This window comes from Littorina saxatilis, linkage group LG16 (genome assembly GCF_037325665.1).
Source record: "Littorina saxatilis isolate snail1 linkage group LG16, US_GU_Lsax_2.0, whole genome shotgun sequence".
Taxonomy (NCBI): domain Eukaryota; kingdom Metazoa; phylum Mollusca; class Gastropoda; order Littorinimorpha; family Littorinidae; genus Littorina; species Littorina saxatilis.
The window spans coordinates 28,626,465-28,648,964 of NC_090260.1; the positions used below are offsets into that span (position 1 = coordinate 28,626,465).

General features: G+C 41.4%; 1 protein-coding gene across 1 annotated transcript in view; it reads left to right on the forward strand.

The window, feature by feature from the left end:
• Positions 1-1,956: 1,956 nt before the first annotated feature.
• LOC138950754 (methionyl-tRNA formyltransferase, mitochondrial-like) overlaps positions 1,957-22,500 on the forward strand; it is a 22,084-nt gene continuing 1,540 nt past the window's right edge. The window contains exons 1-10 of the mRNA XM_070322482.1: positions 1,957-2,111; positions 3,125-3,185; positions 4,884-5,029; positions 6,083-6,205; positions 6,697-6,799; positions 10,949-11,024; positions 13,080-13,171; positions 14,810-14,925; positions 16,771-16,885; positions 20,898-22,500. The exon at positions 20,898-22,500 is cut by the window's right edge and continues 1,540 nt beyond it. Of these exons, the coding sequence (XP_070178583.1) occupies positions 1,957-2,111; positions 3,125-3,185; positions 4,884-5,029; positions 6,083-6,205; positions 6,697-6,799; positions 10,949-11,024; positions 13,080-13,171; positions 14,810-14,925; positions 16,771-16,885; positions 20,898-21,077 (1,167 nt within the window). The 3' untranslated portion in view covers positions 21,078-22,500. The remainder of the gene's footprint in view (positions 2,112-3,124; positions 3,186-4,883; positions 5,030-6,082; positions 6,206-6,696; positions 6,800-10,948; positions 11,025-13,079; positions 13,172-14,809; positions 14,926-16,770; positions 16,886-20,897) is intronic.

A 22,500-nucleotide genomic window follows, 5' to 3' on the forward strand; every position in this document is an offset into this window, starting at 1 on the left:
AAAACAACGGCAACGTTGAAGAGTGATAAACAATTCAAAAGAAGACAGACATACCAACGGCGAAGTGATGCATGATAGGGGTTGACAGCACTGACTCAGTCTACTTGATACGCACGGTCATACACACAACTAGCTGATATTATAGGCCCGACACACACACCCACACACATACACACACACACCCAAACACGCGCGGTTTCAAATTTCAAATTCATGAACCAAAGAACGGATTTTTTCGAAAAACTTAATCCTGGGTCAAATTTTGCTAGACACAACCTTTTGTGTGTCGACTAGAAAAAAAATGGAAAATCAGTGTAGTCGACAAAGCGCGGTTTTAAACAATTGCAGATGGGCAAAAATGACGTCGTGAAACATTGTCAAAGCAATAATGTGAAAAAAACAAACACAACTATCAGGGAATATCATATAATTATATGGAACAAATGATTGTCGCGCTAAGTTTCACGATTATCGGGCTGATAGTATTGTGGACACATGAAGTACTGCACTCTGTTTTTCGTCACACGAAAGTATACTTTTTTTTTTTTTTTTTTTTTTTTTACAGTGAGCACCCAGTCGCACCAAAGAAGGTAGGCCATATTAGGGGCCCTTCCCCTAAATAATTAGATTTTAAGCGCCTATGCCTGTAAGCCAAGGAGATGTACTCTCCACGCTCACTAGAGTTGCTTCCCCTAGGCCAGCATGGCGTTTTGTTTGACCTAGGCTCTAAGAGGCAGGTTGCCTTCTTCAATCAGCGGTAGCCTACGAGCATAATAAAGCACACACACGTGAGTCTAGTTGTCAGGTAAGTAACTTGTGGGTTGGGTAGTGGTAAAGTTCAGGCTGCCTTTCGCCCAAGGTCGAAACCAAGCTTCGTAAGTTCGTTACAAGTGTGTGATTGTGAAGTTCCGCTCTGCACAGACTGCAGTGCTTCGAGTTCGACTCGAGCCAGGTTGTACCTGTCTTGCTGAATAACTTCGATGGAGCTTGCTGCACACACACACACAGTCACGCACACACAATCACACACACACACACACACACGCGCGCGCGCGCGCGCACACACACACACACACACACACACACACACACACACACACACACACACCAACAAACACACACATGTACACACACTCATTCACGCACACGGAAACGCACACACACACAAATGTACGCGCAAACGCAAACATGCACACACACTCACACACACACACACACACACACACACACACACACACACACACACACACACACACACACACGTATACAACATTTTGACAGACACATGCGGTCTTTGACTTATTTTCAAAGTGTGCACTACATTACATTTGCTAGTAGGCTTTATTATTATGTGCGTTATAGTTGCACCCTTTGTTTTTTTCATGAGACCTCCATAGTTTGTATGTTAATCTGTCAGATGCGCCACTGCATTTTATTACAGACAGTTCGGTGTATTGAACTTCGATCAACTTTGACTATTTGATTTTTTTCTTCTTCTCACATCCCTGTTCAGTCAGGCCAAAAACAAAAAATAGGTGTGGTTAAGGTAACATATATAGCCAAAAAGAATAGGGTAGGAAGGTAGGCAATCACTTTTTTTTTAAAACTTTTTTTTTCTTAATAGCAGAGCAACCAAGCGTGTAGCACTCGCAACTGAAGAAGATGCCGCCATTTTTGTCATGGCAAGCGTCTGTGGGGCCTTTTTAGTAGAAGGAGTTATTTCCCTTGCATCGTCTGTCGTCTGCATGACGACTCGAGCGCTTTGTCTTTCATTGCATTTTCTGCAATCGTTTTCTTGTTTTCATTTTTGTTTGTTTTGACAAATGTAATAAAAAGGTTATAGGGTCGGCCCCTAAAAGTAGGGTAGGTCGGGTTACCGTAACCACACCTATTTTTTTTTTAAGGCCTCATGAAGCTATCCCATTCTGTGCTGATGTAAAAGCAAGCTGAGTAACCATGAAACTTCGTCTGATGCTGTGGAGGTGTGGTTGTGGGGTGCGTACCTTTTTCACAACCACCAGGCGTCTTGAGACCAAGCCACCTTTCAACATCCTCTTCTTTGGTACAGACAGTTTTGCTTTGGAGACATTGACAGCTCTGCAAAAGAACAGGTAAATTGAAACCATGCAGGAATATATATTTATGTACAGTCTGGTCAAAACTTTTGGTTGTACTATCGAGTTTTAAAGCCAAATAAAAACTGCAGATGCAGGAACTTCTGTCTGCAAAATCATTGCCATGTTCTACTGAAATAAAACGAGGCACCTGTGCGTGTCACCGCTGTTTTAATTGTGTAAAGAAATCTAACACTCATAATTTGTTGTGTGGTATTTAACCGGCCAGCGAAATTTCTGGCGGGCTATAGTGACTTTCTTTAAATTACTCGCCCGGCTGCCGAGTTACAATTTTGAGATTTGGCCATCCCTGTTAACGTATTGTTGGTTTCGTTCCCTCAAATCGCACTGTTTTGGGCATTTTGTAAAAAATCACAGACACACAACCACACAACATAACAACATAAAACAAAATGTATCAGAAAGAATTACATGTGATCTTTATGAAAACACTAACCTTATAATTGAGGCTGTAGATCCAACTGTGTGACGCTTAATCCAATATGCTATCCAAAAGGGGGTAAAACGAAAGTTTTGAGCGACGCCATGCTGTTTCGGTGAATTGACTACGTCGCAGTCCGCGCGGAAAAATCAGTGCTGAAGGCGACAAACCAACGCTAATAGTAGTTGAAGGGAAGCAACTCCTTCAAAAGTGAACATACTTTTAGTTGCCAGTTGCGTCCCTGCAATCATCGTCGCTCCCAACAAGGTCAAGGAAAAAAGAATAACAAATCTTGCCGGTGATATGTCGCCGGCACGTCTTTTACGTAGTAGAAAAGTGCCGGCGATATTTCACCGGCACGACTCGAATGAGTTAACGTAGGAATTTCAGGGTCATGCATGCACGAAGGATTCTATTTTATGTTAGATAATGGGTTGTACGTACATGACCCACGCCATCCGGACTGTGTAGTCCAAAGCGTGATCCGGTGAATGTTAAGAGGTAACGTGGGGAACATTTTTATCAATTCCTTTAGCTGATTTTAACATTTGGCTTTGTTCTTTTGCAGGCTGAACACAAGTGAAGGGCGGGTTGTTGATAAACTTGATGTTGTGTCTACATCACAAAAGGTGGGATGAATAAATTAATTCTTGTTCGATTTTAGTTAAAGTCTACCCCTGTGTGTGTGTGTGTGCTTGCATGCGTGGGCATGCGTGGGAAGGAGAAAGACTGAGAGACACTGACACTGATTTCATTGTGTAGCCTGCAACGACCCATTCACAAACATGGTGGAAAATAGGTGTGATGAAAGAGAAAAACAACAATTGTACACACACAAACAGACCAAAATTGTTAAACATACCCCCGACTTCCAAGTGCTTTAGGCAGTAGCATCAAAAACTAGGCAAAAGGTTACTCCCCCTTCCCACACACACAGAATGAGAGAGAAACCCAGGTAGTCTTTTATTAAATCTGCCTGTGAAAGTCAAGTCAAATAGACGTTTTCTGGAAATAACTCTGTCACAATTTTTGCCGTGGAAGAGTTGCTCCCAGCTTTAGTGATATCTGGTTGCAGCAAGACGAACATCAACGTTAAACACATAGTTGACCCGTTAAAACCAGCAATCCTAGCCAATAACTGACTCTGATGTGTATTTGTTTGTTTGTTTGCTTAACGCCCAGCCGACAACCACGAAGGGCCATATCAGGGCGGTGCTGCTTTGACATTTAACGTGCGCCACACACAAGACAGAAGTCGCAGCACAGGCTTCATGTCTCACCCAGTCACATTATTCTGACACCGGACCCACCAGTCCTAGCACTAACCCCATAATGCCAGGCGGAGCAGCCACTAGATTGCCAATTTTAAAGTCTTAGGTATGACCCGGCCGGGGTTCGAACCCACGACCTCCCGATCACGGGGCGGACGCCTTACCACTAGGCCAACCGTGCCGGTCTCTGATGTGTATGTTATTGCTACGTTGAAAACTACAAAGAAAAATTAATTTGATACACTTGAGGCTTTACCAGGGTTGGCAGGACTGAGGGAGAGGAGATGGGCACCGCCTTCATTAGGCAAAAAAAAAAAATAGGTCTGTTTACGGTAACCCGACCGACCCTAGTTTTTATGCCCGACCCTAATCTTTTTTTTGGATCGTCTGAAAAAAAAAAAAAACGCATCCAAAACAGAGCTGTTTGCGCTCAAACAGCAGACGACAGAAGGGAGGTAAGCTCAAAGTACTGTTTATAGTTATGTTGGGCAAAAGCAGGGATTGATGAGAAGAAATGAACTGTGAAACATCATAGAGAGGGGAGAAAAAGGAAAAAAAATGGAAAAATTAAAAAAAAAATGTAAAAAAAGCCGACCTACCGACCCTATTTTTTCACCCTATGTTACCGTAAACAGACCTTTTTTTTTTTTTGGCCTTAAGCCGACTCCAGAATAGTTGAGATCTCTAACATATAGCTTCCCCACTACCAAAAATGTTTATAGGACTACCTTTAACCCTTTTGAACCCTCAATGATCAGCTCCTGGCATGCTTTCGCTTCCTATCAAAGCTGCTTTTGTAACCCTTACACTGGTGCAATTCTGTAACACATGTTAGAAAAAACGGTCATATAGGTTTTCACATCCATGGGAGGTAATCAGAACCGACCAAACAGACTGAGCCAGTAGCGCGACATATGTCGTGACAACCAGGTGCCAGTATATGTAAAGTAGCGCGACATATGTCGCGACAACCAGCCTAAGGGTTAACATTGATCTTTTACCATGTAAGGTAACGCATTGAACTGATGTGTTTTTTTGTTGTTGTGTATGTTCCAGTCAGCTGTCTCCAAATTTGCAGAGAAGCAAGATCTGCGACTCTTGACGTGGCCTCCAGATCTGGGTGACCTTGACGCATATGACCTTGGTGTACTTGTCTCGTTTGGGCGTCTGGTTCCTCGCAAAGTGATTGCCAAGCTCCCATAGTAGGTTGTTTGTTCGCCACATGTTTGCTGATGTATTTGGTTTTAATTTTGTGCAACTCTATTCGAGATGTTAGTTTTCTCTTGTAAAAAGTTACAACACCATTACTGATTAGGGTTCATTAAAGTGAGGTCGGCCGAGTGATGAATAGTTCAAAGCTGGAAGTAACGTTGGCGCCATTGCTTGATTTCTCCAAGTCCAAGAGCAAAGATTATGAACTTACAAGCAGTGAAGGTTGCATACTTTCATTGCTTTTCTCTGTATGCAGTCAAACCTATCCTAGAGATCACCTTTTGATAAGGCCAAAAAAAAAAAAAGGTCTGTTTACGGTAACATAGGCCAAAAAAATAGGGTCGGTAGGTCGGGATTTTTTTTTTTTTTTTTTTTTTTTTTTTCCAAAAAACCATATTTTTACGTTATTTTGCCAAAAAAAAACAAGATTTTTTTTTTTTTTTTTTTTTTTTTTCCCAAATGCCAAAAAAAAGTCTAGGGTCGCGCGAAAAAACTAGGGTCGGTCGGGTTACCGTAAACAGACCTATTTTTTTTTTTTGCCTAATAGCCACCTGCCATAGTCACGGCTGTTCCTAGCTTGTGTTTTAGTGTTTTAGTTAAAAATCGCCCAGCAGAGAGAATAGTTTGGCTACCAACAGCTGCAACCTGCACACTGTTAAACTCGCTTGCCAGTTAAACACAACTACCCCCCGCGGGTTAGGAGGAAGAATTTACCCGATGCTCCCCAGCATGTCGTAAGAGGTGACAGACGGATTCTGTTTCTCTTTTTACCCTTGTTAAGTGTTTCTTGTATAGAATATAGTCCATTTTTGTACAGATTTTAGTCAAGCAGTATGTACTGGAAACTTGCATTCTCCCAGTAAGGTAATACATTGTACTAGGTTGCAAGCCCCTGGAGCAAATTTTTGATTAGTGCTTTTGTGAACAAGAAACAATTGACAAGTGGCTCTATCCCATCTCCCCCCTTTCCTCGTCGCGATATAACCTTCGTGGTTGAAAACGACGTTAAACACCAAATAAAGAAAGAAAGATTCTATCTACAGTGGAATTCTGAACGTTCATCCGTCATTGTTGCCTCGCTGGCGAGGAGCATCTCCCATCATGCACACCGTCCTGAACAGTGACGCGGACACAGGGGTATCCATCATGAGCATACAGCCAAAACAGTGAGTGAGAACTGCACCAGATGCTGCCTGTTATTAGGTGATGCTGTGGTTATGAATTGTTTTGTTTTGTGTGTGCCTGCTTCATGGGTTGCTTGCTTGCTGTATTGCTTTCCTGGTGTGTGTTTGTGTGTGTGTGTGTGTGTGCGTGTGTGTGCGTCTACAAGTGTGCAGGGGGGGGGGGGGGGGGTGTTTCTCTATGCATGTGCATGCAGTTACCATGTGCCTGTTTTATATTAAGCTTTCTTAATTATATGAATCGGGCTTGTTCTCATTATATGTGAGGACTTTATATAATATGAAACTTATAAATAAACCACAGGCCATAGCTTTCTGAAAGGTCTCCTCTATAACAATCCATGGTTGTTGTTGTTTTTTTGTACGACCAGCTAGTGTATGAATGAAACATATTAGGAGAGTGTGTTTTCATATATTATATCTAAAGAGCAATTAGGTTGCAATTGCAGTGTACGTTGTGTCTTGTGTTGTTTTAGTTTTGACACTGGCCCCATCATACAGCAGACGAGGATGGCCGTACCAGAGGGATGTACTGCCCAGTCGCTGGGGAACGTGCTGGCAAAAGAAGGCGCAAGTCTGGTAACTGTTTTCTTCTTCTTCTTCTTCTTCTTCTTCTTCTTCTTCTTCTTCTTCTTCTTCTTCTTCTTCTTCGTTCATGGGCTGAAACTCCCACGTTCACTCATGTTTTTGCGCAAGTGGAATTTTACATGTATGGTTGTTTTGACCCTGCTTTTCAGGCAGACATACGCCACTTTCAGGGGAAGCATGCTAGGAATTTTTGTGTTTCTATAATCCACGGAACTCTGACATGAATTACAGGATCTTTTCTTTGCACTCTTGGTCTTGTGCTTGCGTGTACACACGAAGGGGGATAATTAAGGCACTAGCAGGTCTGCACGTAAGTTGACCGGGGAGATCAGAAAAATCTCCACCCTGAACCCACCAGGCGGCAGCGGCCGGGATTTGAACTCACGACCTTCCGATTAGGAGCATCTGTGTTTATTACAGTGATTGCTGACGGGGGGGCAAGGCAATAGCCAATCTGCCCATAAGTTGACCTGAGAGATCGGAACAATCTCCTCCCTTAACCCACCAGGTGAGGCCGGGATTCGAACCCCGAATATTCCACAAGGAAGCTGCTGATGTCCTGACCAATAGGCTACGCGCCCGTCACCGAGACTGAAAGAAACTTTTATGTAAAGCATGTTTGGTGAATATCTAAGCAATACAGAGGAACCTCCCCCTCCAAAAATCTGAGAAATCAGGTCTTTAGAAAGAAGGGTCTTAAAATGGAGGTGAATTTACAGAAGTTATCAACAGAAAATCTGAGAAATCAGGTCTTTAGAAAGAAGGGTCTTAAAATGGAGGTGAATTTACAGAAGTTATCAACAGACAATCTGAGAAATCAGGTCTTTAGAAAGAAGGGTCTTAAAATGGAGGTGAATTTACAGAAGTTATCAACAGACAATCTGAGAAATCAGGTCTTTAGAAAGAAGGGTCTTAAAATGGAGGTGAATTTACAGAAGTTATCAACAGACAATCTGAGAAATCAGGTCTTTAGAAAGAAGGGTCTTAAAATGGAGGTGAATTTACAGAAGTTATCAACAGAAAATCTGAGAAATCAGGTCTTTAGAAAGAAGGGTCTTAAAATGGAGGTGAATTTACAGAAGTTATCAACAGACAATCTGAGAAATCAGGTCTTTAGAAAGAAGGGTCTTAAAATGGAGGTGAATTTACAGAAGTTATCAACAGAAAATCTGAGAAATCAGGTCTTTAGAAAGAAGGGTCTTAAAATGGAGGTGAATTTACAGAAGTTATCAACAGAAAATCTGAGAAATCAGGTCTTTAGAAAGAAGGGTCTTAAAATGGAGGTGAATTTACAGAAGTTATCAACAGAAAATCTGAGAAATCAGGTCTTTAGAAAGAAGGGTCTTAAAATGGAGGTGAATTTACAGAAGTTATCAACAGACAATCTGAGAAATCAGGTCTTTAGAAAGAAGGGTCTTAAAATGGAGGTGAATTTACAGAAGTTATCAACAGACAATCTGAGAAATCAGGTCTTTAGAAAGAAGGGTCTTAAAATGGAGGTGAATTTACAGAAGTTATCAACAGACAATCTGAGAAATCAGGTCTTTAGAAAGAAGGGTCTTAAAATGGAGGTGAATTTACAGAAGTTATCAACAGAAAATCTGAGAAATCAGGTCTTTAGAAAGAAGGGTCTTAAAATGGAGGTGAATTTACAGAAGTTATCAACAGAAAATCTGAGAAATCAGGTCTTTAGAAAGAAGGGTCTTAAAATGGAGGTGAATTTACAGAAGTTATCAACAGAAAATCTGAGAAATCAGGTCTTTAGAAAGAAGGGTCTTAAAATGGAGGTGAATTTACAGAAGTTATCAACAGAAAATCTGAGATATCGGGTCTTTAGAAAGAAGGGTCTTAAAATGGAGGTGAATTTACAGAAGTTATCAACAGAAAATCTGAGAAATCAGGTCTTTAGAAAGAAGGGTCTTAAAATGGAGGTGAATTTACAGAAGTTATCAACAGACAATCTGAGAAATCAGGTCTTTAGAAAGAAGGGTCTTAAAATGGAGGTGAATTTACAGAAGTTATCAACAGAAAATCTGAGAAATCAGGTCTTTAGATAGAAGGGTCTTAAAATGGAGGTGAATTTACAGAAGTTATCAACAGAAAATCTGAGAAATCAGGTCTTTAGAAAGAAGGGTCTTAAAATGGAGGTGAATTTACAGAAGTTATCAACAGAAAATCTGAGAAATCAGGTCTTTAGAAAGAAGGGTCTTAAAATGGAGGTGAATTTACAGAAGTTATCAACAGAAAATCTGAGAAATCAGGTCTTTAGATAGAAGGGTCTTAAAATGGAGGTGAATTTACAGAAGTTATCAACAGAAAATCTGAGAAATCAGGTCTTTAGAAAGAAGGGTCTTAAAATGGAGGTGAATTTACAGAAGTTATCAACAGAAAATCTGAGATATCGGGTCTTTAGAAAGAAGGGTCTTAAAATGGAGGTGAATTTACAGAAGTTATCAACAGACAATCTGAGAAATCAGGTCTTTAGAAAGAAGGGTCTTAAAATGGAGGTGAATTTACAGAAGTTATCAACAGACAATCTGAGAAATCAGGTCTTTAGAAAGAAGGGTCTTAAAATGGAGGTGAATTTACAGAAGTTATCAACAGAAAATCTGAGAAATCAGGTCTTTAGAAAGAAGGGTCTTAAAATGGAGGTGAATTTACAGAAGTTATCAACAGAAAATCTGAGAAATCAGGTCTTTAGAAAGAAGGGTCTTAAAATGGAGGTGAATTTACAGAAGTTATCAACAGAAAATCTGAGAAATCAGGTCTTTAGAAAGAAGGGTCTTAAGTTAAAATGGAGGTGAATTTACAGAAGTTATCAACAGAAAATCTGAGAAATCAGGTCTTTAGAAAGAAGGGTCTTAAAATGGAGGTGAATTTACAGAAGTTATAAACAGACAATCTGAGAAATCAGGTCTTTAGAAAGAAGGGTCTTAAAATGGAGGTTAATTTACAGAAGTTATAAACAGAAAATCTGAGAAAACTATGTCTTAAAATGGAGGTTGTCTTATATGAGGGGTTTTACAAGGGGGGTACCACTGTAAACATCAATCAATCAATCAATAGGAGGCTTATATCGCAGCATATTCCGTGGGTACAGTTCAAGGCGCTCTGCAATGATGCCGTGTGAGATGAAATTTTATACGGCCAGTAGATTGCAGCCATTTCGGCGCATATTTACCTTTCACGGCCTATTATTCCAAGTCACACGGGTATAGGTAGACAATTATTAACTGTGCCTAAGCAATTTTGCCAGGAAAGACCCTTTTGTCAATCGTGGGATCTTTAACGTGCACACCCCAATGTAGTGTACACAGGGGGGGTGTTCGGACACCGACCAGAGTCTGCACACAAAGTTGACTCTGAGAAATAAATTTCCACCGAACGTGGGTTTGAACTCACGCTGACAGCAGCCAACTGAATACAAATCCAGCGCGCTACCAACTGAGCTATATCCCCGCCCCATGTAAGGTTCTTACATATTTTTTTAGGTTTGGATCAGAGTGCACCCTTTTGAATTTCACTTTCTATTCGTTTACAGGCCCAAACAAAGAATTTTAAGTATTTTTGCTTTTCTTTCCTGGGAACACTGCATATTTAGAGCGCTTACTTCCCTTTAATTGTTTCTTCACAGGGGCGGGGATGTAGCTCAGTCGGTAGCGCGCTGGATTTGTATCCTGTTGGCCGCTGTCAGCGTGAGTTCGTCCCCACGTTCGGCGAGAGATTTATTTCTCAGAGTCAACTTTGTGTGCAGACTCTCCTCGGTGTCCGAACACCCCCCGTGTGTACACGCAAGCACAAGACCAAGTGCGCACGAAAAAGATCCTGTAATCCATGTCAGAGTTCGGTGGATTATAGAAACACAAAAATACCCAGCATGCTTCCTCCGAAAACGGCGTATGGCTGCCTAAATGGCAGGGTAAAAAACGGTCATACACGTAAAATTCCACTCGTGCAAAAAACACGAGTGTACATGGGAGTTTCAGCCCACGAACGCAGAAGAAGAAGAAGAAGTTTCTTCACTCTTACTATCTGTGTCTGGTGAACTTGGGTTTTACAGCATTAACCCTGTTTGTTTGACTTCCTGATGAGTAAAGAACACAAACTGTGAACATAATTTCAGTGTTCCTTATTTTTCAGCTTGTCGAAACACTTCAAGCCATGCCGGACGTTCTTCATAAAGCTAAACCTCAGAGCAGCGAAGGAGTCACTTACGGTAGGATTTCCTGTCACCGGATTACCACATTAGGATATTTTGCTCTTTGACAGTTACAGTGATCGTTATGGACAAAAACATAATTATCATTTTTATTACTGAAAAAACTGCACTCGTTCATTTCATTCAGTGATTGTGCTTGTGCTTTATTTCCAATCTTGAATTTTCCCTCAAAACTTGATCGCTTTCTCGGCTTCCATTTAAATAACCTTTGATGTTATCATGATTCTCTGGTGATTATCTATGTCAACAGTGTTGTGGGAATAAAAGATGTCTGTCTGAGTATCATTGCCCCTTACACTGAATGTGGCCACAAACTGAGACAAAAGTTAGCAATGACACCACTTTTTTCTATTCAAGGGAGACAATAACCTGTTTTTGTAGTAAGGTTTGGAAACACAATTGTGTCCCTTTAATGTTTCCCTCCAGCAGTGTGGTTATTTATTTATTTATAAATCTTTTTATTTATTCATTCATTTATTTACTTATTTATTTTTTGGAAATCTAAATTGTTGGAACTTTTGTATTTTTTCTTTCTTGTTTGCTTTCTTTTTTACATTTAGTCAAGTTTTGACTAAATGTTTTAACGTAGAGGGGGGAATCGAGACGAGGGTCGTGGTGTATGTGCGTGCGTGTGTGTGTGTGTGTGTGTGTGTGTGTGTGTCTGTCTGTCTGTGTGTGTGTGTAGAGCGATTCAGACTAAACTACTGGACCGATCTTTATGAAATTTGACATGAGAGTTCCTGGGTATGAAATCCCCGAACGTTTTTTTCATTTTTTTGATAAATGTCTTTGATGACGTCATATCCGGCTTTTCGTGAAAGTTGAGGCGGCACTGTCACGCCCTCATTTTTCAACCAAATTGGTTGAAATTTTGGTCAAGTAATCTTCGACGAAGCCCGGACTTCGGTATTGCATTTCAGCTTGGTGGCTTAAAAATTAATTAATGACTTTGGTCATTAAAAATCTGAAAATTGTAAAAAAAATTAAAAATTTATAAAACGATCCAAATTTACGTTCATCTTATTCTTCATCATTTTCTGATTCCAAAAACATATAAATATGTTATATTTGGATTAAAAACAAGCTCTGAAAATTAAATATATAAAAATTATTATCAAAATTAAATTGTCCAAATCAATTTAAAAACACTTTCATCTTATTCCTTGTCGGTTCCTGATTCCAAAAACATATAGATATGATATGTTTGGATTAAAAACACGCTCAGAAAGTTAAAACAAAGAGAGGTACAGAAAAGCGTGCTATCCTTCTTAGCGCAACTACTACCCCGCTGTTCTTGTCAATTTCACTGCCTTTGCCATGAGCGGTGGACTGACGATGCTACGAGTATACGGTCTTGCTGAAAAATGGCATTGCGTTCAGTTTCATTCTGTGAGTTCGACAGCTATTTGACTAAATGTTGTATTTTCGCCTTACGCGACTTGTTTCTTTCTTTTATTATTTCTAACAGAATCCAGTAAATGTAACTCTTAGTGTGTGGGTGTGCATGTGTGTTTGTTTGTTTGCCTAACGCCCAGCCGACCACGAAGGGCCATATCAGGGCGGTGCTGCTTTGACATATAACGTGCGCCACACACAAGACAGAAGTCGCAGCACAGGCTTCGTGTCTCACCCAGTCACATCATTCTGACACCGGACCAACCAGTCCTAGCACTAACCCCATAATGCCAGACGCCAGGCGGAGCAGCCGCTAGATTGCCAATTTTAATGTCTTAGGTATGACCCGGCCGGGGTTCGAACCCACGACCTCCCGATCACGGGGCGGACGCCTTACCACTAGGCCAACCGTGCCGGTGTGAATGTGTGTGCGTGTATGTGTTTGTGTGTGTGTGTGTGTGTGTATCTATGTGTGTGTGTGTGTCGGTGTGTGTCAGTGTGCATGAGTGTGTATGTCAGCGAGAAAGGTGATTGCTTTGCATGATTGCCATTACTCTCACCTTTGGCACATTTAGTACAAAGATATTCCTTACGCTCAGTTGCAATAGTTTTTGCTGGTCAAACTCAAGTCTCTCATTTTGTGTGTTTGTGTTTTAGCTCACAAGGCTTCAGCATCAATGGCACTGATCGACTGGAAGCAGCATACCAGTCAACAGATCCAGCAACAGTACAGAGCTCTTGCTGGCATGGTAAGGATAAGATTTCATAACGTCCTGTGAGGTCTTCTTCTTCTTCTTCGTTCATGGGCTTCGACTCCCACGTTCACTCATGTTTTTAACACGAGTGGATTTTTACGTGTATGACCGTTTTTCCCCGCCATTCATGCAGCATACGCCGATTTCGGGGGAGGCATGCTGGGTATTTTCGTGTTTCTATAACCCACCGAACTCCGACATGGATTACAGGATCTTTTCCGTGCGCACTTGGTCTTGTGCTTGCGTGAACACATGAAGGGGGTTAAGTCACTGGCAGGTCTGCACATAAGTTGACCTAGGAGATCGGAAAAATCTTCACTCTTAACCCACCAGGCGGCAGCGACCGGGATTTGAACTCACGACCTGCCGATTAGGAGGCTGACGTCTTACCGCCACGCCACTGCGCCCGTCGTCGTACGAGGTTACCCTCATGGAAAAAGTCAGGCAGCTTTCTCACTGGGGGAAGCGAGCAGTACGGCGCTACCATTTTATTTTCTCCTGCATGTGTGAATTCATGTTTCTAAGCCCTGAGACTTTTGCTGTGAACTTAATTTGGTTCTTTATCGCTGTGCATGCTAGCACACGGGGGTGTTCGGACACCTAGGAGAGTCAGCACAAAGTTGACTGGGAAATAAATCCTTCGTCAAACATAAATGTCACACGCTTTCCTTCTTTGCCACTACTAAAGCAAACGTGTGCAAGATTGTATGTTACAAGCTTTGGAGCATGTGCAAGAACGGATTCAAACTCGAAATCGTCCCTCCAAAAACCCCAAAATGCACACACGACTTTTATTTCTCCTGCTGTTATCGTTTCTTCTCTTTACAAATTCTTCAACGCTGAGAATACTGAAAACGGCATCCCAGACGACAGTACTGTTTCCATACGCGAATTTAGCTGCCCTTGGAAAGTGGCTCGCTCAGGAGGCCTGTTAGTCTGAATCTAGAAGGACAGAGTTATGAACATAGATGACAAAGATCCCGGAAAGAACAAACATTTCGCGGATGCAGACACAGAAAGACGTCATGAAGATTGCAATGCTTCAAAAGATACAGACTGTGACGATGACTGTGACGTCATTCACATATACCGAGACGTCATTTATAGTTGTTCGGTCACTTTCGTCAAAAAGTAGATCTCTCCACAATGGCTGCTCCTGTGTTTAGGTTTATCAAGCGTGAGTACGCAAAATGTGTTTGTTCTCACCTCTGTTGAAGCTGTGAGACATAATCGCCATTACGAGCTAGTCGTGTGACAGAGAGTTTTCTTGCACACTCGACTGCTGCTGTTTCACTCCGGCTAAAGCCGTCGTGAAACATCTACAGTCTCGTGTGCAAGAAAACTCTCTGTCACACGACTAGCTCGTAATAGCGGGTAATATCATCCAAATTTAGAAAAAAACGACAAAAACAGCATCAACAACAACAAAATAGAAAAAGAAAAGTAAACACACATTCACATCTAACCTGAAGTATGCGTAAAGAATAGTAATCAGATTACAGTGTTATTAATCAGAGCGAGACAAACAAATTTAGGGAGTCAGATATTCAGCCTTGGGGGTGGGTGCAAGCTAGGTCGACCAGCAGTTAGCTGCTAGCTAGGTGACTAAATCCTTACTGGTGGTGTTTTCAGTTTCCTCTGCGGACTACTTGGAACGGTGAGCCGGTGAAACTAGCAGACATGGTTCTAGAGGATGTGCGCGTGCCATCTGTAGCACATCGGGGGAGTGGCTCAGATTCTTCTCACAGGTAGGTCATGGTATTAGGCCAAAAAAAAAATAGGTGTGGTTACGGTAACATAGCAAAAAAAAATAGGGTAGGAAGGTAGGCAATCACTTCTTTTTTTTTTAAAACTTTTTTTTCTAATGTGTACAAATTAATCCTACTTGACAGGGAAATAAGTGTGCGACTCGGGCGCTTTCGCTTTCATTGCGTTTTCTGCACTCGTTTTTTTTCCTTTTTTTTTCTTTTTTTGATAAATGTAATAAAAAGTTATAGGGTCGGCCCCTAAAAATAAGGTAGGTCGGGTTACCGTAACCACACCTATTTTTTTTTTAGGCCTTACAATGGAACCCCACTTTTAAGACCCCCCAATTAAAGACTCCCCCTATTTAAGACCTTCGTTTTTCAGACGTTCTGTTCATATCCTCTGTAAATGTACCTCCGGATTAAGACTCCCGCCCTTTTAACACTTTCTACCCTACCTATGTTGACCAAGTGGTTTTTTTTTTAGCCGAGACCAGCTGTGCTGCAGCAGGTCACTCAGAATTGAAGTAACTGTGTAGTAACTGTGTATCAACATGATGGAATGCAGGCGTTAGATCAACGTTACAGGAAGCGACTGAAGTGACTGTGTGTACGGATACATCCGTAACAGGTCTGATAGAGCCATATGAGTCAGGTACGGATATATCCGTACTTGGGAGACAATACCGGCACGGTTGGCCTAGTGGTAAGGCGTCCGCCCCGTGATCGGGAGGTCTTGGGTTCGAACCCGGCCGGGTCATACCTAAGACTTTAAAATTGGCAATCTTACCGTGGCTGCTCCGCCTGGCGTCTGGCATTATGGGGTTAGTGCTAGGACTGGTTGGTCTGGTGTTAGAATAATGTGACTGGGTGAGACATGAAGCCTGTGCTGCGACTTCTGTCTTGTGTGTGGCGCACGTTATATGTCAAAGCAGCACCGCCCTGATATGGCCCTTCGTGGTCAGCTGGGCGTTAAGCAAACGAACAAACCACTCTTACCTTGGCCACTGTAAATCTCATTTTACCTTACAGTAATTTCTATCCAAGACTAGACCATATTCTTGTGTGTTGGGGTCTACTTGTGTGTGAACGTCTGATACAGCTAGCTATGCTGTGCCGAAGAAATGTTTTGTGAACTTTTTACTTGCTTTTTCGGTCTTACCCCTCTTCCACCCACCAGCCACACCCCCCCACACCCCTCTCCCCCCTCCCCCAACACTTTTTCTTCTCGAAGAGTGTAAAACAACACACTGGGACTCTTCTTATTAGACCCCCTGTTTTAAGTCTTGAAAACTTTTAAGACCTTAGTTATTATCTACCCCCCGCGGGTTAGGGGGAAGAATTTACCCGATGCTCCCCAGCATGTCGTAAGAGGCGACTAACGGATTCTGTTTCTCCTTTTACCCTTGTTAAGTGTTTCTTGTATAGAATATAGTCAATGTTTGTAAAGATTTTAGTCAAGCAATATGTAAGAAATGTTAAGTCCTTTGTACTGGAAACTTGCATTCTCCCAGTAAGGTCATATATTGTACTACGTTGCAAGCCCCTGGAGCAATTTTTTGATTAGTGCTTTTGTGAACAAGAAACAATTAACAAGTGGCTCTATCCCATCTCCCCCCCTTTCCCCGTCGCGATATAACCTTCGTGGTTGAAAACGACGTTAAACACCAAATAAAGAAGAGTGTAAAACAACACACTGGGACTCTTCTTATTAGACCCCCTCTTTTAAGTCTTCAAACCTTTGAAGACCTTAGTTATTATCTGATTTTTACAGATTTGATTAGGCTATGCATTTGTTTACAGACTCTTGATATATACATGTATATGATGTAATTTGTGTGTGCACAGTGACCAACATGTGAAGACGTCGGACGCTCACGGATCACAGGATGGTGGGGGCATGGTTGAAGCAGGCACTGTTGTGTATGACCCACAGTCCAAGGCTATATGCGTCAAGTGTTTGGTAAGTTTTTTTCTTAAAACAAAAGTGCAGCTTTCTCTTCTTCTACTTCTTCTTCTGAATTCGTGGGCTCAAACTCCCAAGAACACGTGTTTTTGCACGAGTGGATTTTTACGTGTATTACCGTTTTTACCCCGCCATTTAGGCAGCTATATACGCCGATTCCGGGGGAAGCATGCTGGGTATTTTCGTGTTTCTATAACCCACCGAACTCTGACATGGATTACAGGATCTTTTCTGTGCGCACTTGTGCTTGCGTGTACAGACAAAGAGGGATAAGGCACTAGCAGGTTTGCACATCATTTTTGGATCGATTTCCTAAATTTTAATTGTAGTACATGTACTAATTAACCTAATTTCGTTACTTGTGATCACATTTTAAGAGTAAAGATGACAAATGTATATATTTTTAGATTCAGAATTTGATGAAGAATACGATGCAATCAATTTTAGATCTCTTTGCGAAAATTTGATTTTTATGACAACTTTAATGAGCAAACTCATTAATAAATTTTTGAGCCTCCAAGCTGAAATGCTCTACACACACACACACATACATACATACCCATACATACATGTATACATACCTACACACGCACATACACCACCACCCTCGTCTCGATTCCCCGTCTATGTTAAAATATTTAGTCAAAACTTGACTAAATTTAAAACAACAACACTTTTTGATCAGACATGAGTTGTAATATGTCAAAGCCCGATAGGGTCTGTTCTCAAGATACGTACAAATCCGTTAAGAAACTTTGGAGTTAAAGTATGTAGAGAATTCCACCAGCCTTCGCTAGTACAGTGGAACCCCCCTTTTAAGACCTCCAAAAATCTGAGAAAATCTGGTCTTAAAAATAGAGGGAGTCTTAAAGGCACAGTGCAGCTCACAGCCTTCGTTTTGCGTTTTTGTTGCAGCTGAGTGCATTTACAGTTCAAAAATCCTCCTATGGTAGTAAAACAAACCCAAAACTACCCAACGACGACATCTGTGAAGCTCGACAGTTTCTTGTTCACGCGAGTGCATAAATTAACCTAGTTATTACGTGGTGTTTGGTCGGAGTTCGATTCAACTGAGTGATTCCGGCCTCCATTTTGTTTTACACAAACTCATGATGACGTCTGACATAGTTTGCTTTAGTGACATGTCTTTTTGTGCATGATGTGGTGATCTACCTGATCTAAATTTAGATCCAAAAATAGGTCAAGACCAGCCGGGTGCGAGTACGAAATTAATTCGTAAAAAAATCGCAGTTCTTGACTCTTTGGGTGCAAGTCAATGAAACTTGGTAGTTCTTCTAACGGATAGCTGCCTGAGGTATGACTAAAAGCCCCAGGGGCTCCGTGCACCTGGATTTGACAAGTTCAGTACCTTTAAAATGGGGTTTAATTTCCAGAGTGTATGCATGACCAGAAAAATTCTGAGAAAACCTGGTCTTAAAAGAGAGGGGGGGTATAGAAAGAGGGGGTCTTTACATTTAGTCAAGTTTTGACTAAATGTTTTAACATAGAGACGGGGAATCGAGACGAGGGTCGTGGTGTATGTGTGTGTGTGTGTGTGTGTGTCTCTGTGTGTGTGTGTGTGTGTAGAGCGATTCAGAGTAAACTACTCGACCGATCTTTATGAAATTTGACATGAGAGTTCCTGGGTATGATATCCCCAGACGGATTTTTTTCATTTTTTCTATAAATTCGTTGATGACGTCATATCCGGCTTTTTGTAAAAGTTGAGGCGGCACTGTCACACCCTCATTTTTCAATCAAATTGATTGACATTTTTGTAAAGCAATCTTCGACGAAGGCCAGACTTCGGTATTGTATTTCAGCTTGGTGGCTTAAAAATTAATTGATGACTTTGGTCATTAAAAATCTGAAAATTGTAATTTGTTTTTTTTTTATATAAAACGATCCACATTTATGTTCATCTTATTCTACATCATTTCCTGATTCCAAAAACATATAGATATGTTATATTTGGATTAAAAAGAATCTATGAAAATTAAAAAATATAAAAATTATGATCAAAATTAAATGTTCGAAATCGATTTAAAAACAATTTCATCTTATTCCTTGTCGGTTCCTGATTCCAAAAACATATAGATATGATATGTTTGGATTAAAAACATGCTCGTTAAAACGAAGAGAGGCACAGAAAAGCGTGCTATGCAGCACAGCGAAACCACTACCGCGCTAAACAGGCTCATCAGTTTCACTCCGTTTTGCACAAGCGGCGGACTACGGTCATTGTGAAAAAATGCAGTGCGTTCAGTTTCATTCTGTGAGTTCCACAGCTTGACTAAATGTAGTAATTTCGCCTTACGCGACTTGTTTTCTTCTTCTTGTCGTTCGCTGTTAGATCGTCAGTCCGGACTGCAGGGCGAAACGTGCTGTCCTCTCCAAGTCCTCTCTTGGGCCGTATAGCTTCTTTTGTAGCGCTGTCTCTTCTGGCCAGATGGTGTCCCTCAGAGCACTGTGGTATGGACAAGCCTGCAGGATGTGCTCTGCTGTCTGATTCTTAATTGCCACACGGACATAAGGGGGAGGGAGCCAGCTTCAGTTTTGAAGGAGGGGTTCCACTACACATACTTTTTCGTGGTAAATTAGACTCGCTAACAGGACCAGAAGAACTATGGTAACTGTGTGTAAGAGCCATAAATAAAAAGACCCCAAGATACTGTACTCACGTGAGACTCACAGGAACACTCACAAAAATTGCAGCTAGACCCCACTGGGAGCCTTTTGTGGCCCACAGAAACCCCACTTTTCCTCAAACAGGCTTTCCGTGAAACCACACCCAAAAACGAAGCTTTCTAGTGCATGTATCTATTGAACTGTACATGTGCCAGTAACTAACATGTTTTATCCTACATACGTGAGAGAGACACCCGTGAGATAATAATCGTTCAAATCGCACGTGTGTATATCATGTCAATGAGGTCATGTCAAGCAAGTCTGGCAGGGACCTGTTTTTCCACTGCTTATGATGCCAAAGTCACCGAGACAAATGTCATTATCGAAAAAAAATGGCGCTCGCTAATTACCCTCGATGCATCTTTAGAACTAACACGCCACGCCACACTTTTAGAATGACGTTTCTTTGTTTTGACGTAATAGATTGCATGAGGCTTTTACTTTTAGAAGAGATCGAGGTTCCAAATCAAGCGTCTTCAGTTTAGCTGCCTCGACTGCAGGACATTTTCAGTAAAATACACGTAAGTACAGTATGTAGGACCTGTTTTTCCACTGCTTATGATGCCAAAGTCACCGAGACAAATGTCATTATCGAAAAAAAATGGCGCTCGCTAATTACCCTCGATGCATCTTTAGAACTAACACGCCACGCCACACTTTTAGAATGACGTTTCTTTGTTTTGACGTAATAGATTGCACGAGGCTTTAGAAGAGATCAGGTTCCAAAACAAGCGTCTTCAATTTAGCTGCCTCGACTGCAAGACATTTTCAGTAAAATACACGTAAGTACAGTATGTAGGATAAACAGAATACTACATGGCTTGCTGTGTCGTACCAGATTTACACTCGTTGCTTTTTCAAATAGTGAACAGCTCGCTTTCGCTCGCAGTTCAATATTTAAAAAAATAACTCCTGTAAATCTGGTACGACACAGCAAGCCATGTAGTATTCTCTATGTATAGTTCAAATCAGGTGAGAGGGACACAATAGTGTTTTTCTCTACACATGCACAATTATTTGTCACCAGACCTAAGAGTTAGATTCATATTTACAAGGCCAAAATGGTTCGGCTTCTAGGGAGCGTTGCCTCCAGACCCCCACCTGGGACCCTGCCCCTTGACCCCGCTAGGGGACCTACGGGGTCCCCTGAACCCCCGGCGTTATTTATTTTCTTGAAACTTATTATTCCTTGAATGGATTGTCTGCTTTCAGAAAAAATGGAGATTTCAGAATCTGGTGTGTTTAATGATTGTTGTTATATTTACAATTGGTTTTGTTGTATTTATCTTTAAATTTATTTGAATTTTTTTTATATAAACAGGACGGATGGGTGGCTTTTCTCTCAGTGATCCTGAAGAAACGGATGAGTGCGTCAGATTTCTACAACGGCTATCTGTCCAAAGACAAGCATAAAGGCGTGTGTTTTGAGAGCCACCCCAACGGACTGTTCAGCTCTCAATACTTTGACTTTGTGCATCGGCCCAAAGCAAAGAAATCTTGACGTCTAAGTGATTAATGTTCATTTTTGTAATTATGTTCCGCTTTGGAGAATAATTCAAATTAAATAATCATGTTGAGAGAAACATTTGTTCCACAACTGTACTTAGCTGGTTGAAAAATATGCTTTTTTACGAATTGTGTAGCGTGTCGAAGTGACACGTTCGCCTGCAATCACGACTCGCTTGACCCCTACCCTGTATAACACAGTTTATGAAAAGGTAAGAAAAGAAAACGATTAAATAATATGCACTAATCGTACAGCCAGTAAAATATCCTCCACGAATCTGTCTTCCTTTTTGATGTACCTTATCTGGTTCATATTTTACGACAATTTGAAAATGACGAAAAATCACTTGCAACAGTGGGCGCTAATGAGTTGCGTTTCTTTTGTCGGCTACTGTACAAATTAGACAGTGATCAGCGAGGGTCCCCCCCGCGGGTTAGGGGGAAGAATTTACCTGATGCTCCCCAGCATGTCGTAAGAGGCGACTAATGGATTCTGTTTCTCCTTTTACCCTTGTGAAGTGTTTCTTGTATAGAATATAGTCAATGTTTGTAAAGATTTTAGTCAAGCAGTATGTAAGAATTGTTAAGTCCTTTGTACTGGAAACTTGCATTCTCCCAGTAAGGTCATGTGTTGTACTACGTTGCAAGCCCCTGGGGCAGGTTTTTGATTAGTGCTTTTGTGAACAAGAAACAATTGACAAGTGGCTCTATCCCATCCCCCCCCCCCCCCCCCCCCCCCCCCCCCTTTTCCCCGTCGCGATATAACCTTGAACGGTTGAAAACGACGTTAAACACCAAATAAAGAAAGAATCTGGTTCATATTTTACGACAACTTGAAAATGACGAAAAATCACTTGCAACAGTGGGCGCTAATGAGTTGCGTTTCTTTTGTCGGCTACTGTACAAATTAGATAGTGATCAGTGAGCGTTTCACAGAGGTCTACAGTGTGGCTCCCTTGTTCAGACCCCCAGATGTAAGACTCCATCCGTCTGAAATAATATTTTCTCAGATTTTCTGTTTGATCATAACCACTCTAAATTTATTCCCCCCCCCCCCCCCCTTTTAATTTTAGACTTCCTCTGTTTTAAGATCCGATTTTGTCAGATCTTTGGAGTTCTTTAAAGGGAGGTTCAATCACTGTACACAGTTTCAGGTATTTTCTGATTCTTCTGTAAACTGTGAAGTGCTAGATCGTGATATGGATTGAATTACAGGGGTTTCCACTGTACTGATATATGCGAGTAAGAACACTGAGTATGACTGTGGTAACTTGAGTGCTAGATGGTGTTGCATTAAGTGTGTGTGTGTGTGTGTGTGTGTGTGTGTGTGTGTGTGTGTGTGTGTGTGTGTGTGTGTGTGTTAAAGTGTGTGTGTTTATGTGAGAGTGTGTGTGTGTGTGTCTGCAGGGGTCGACACT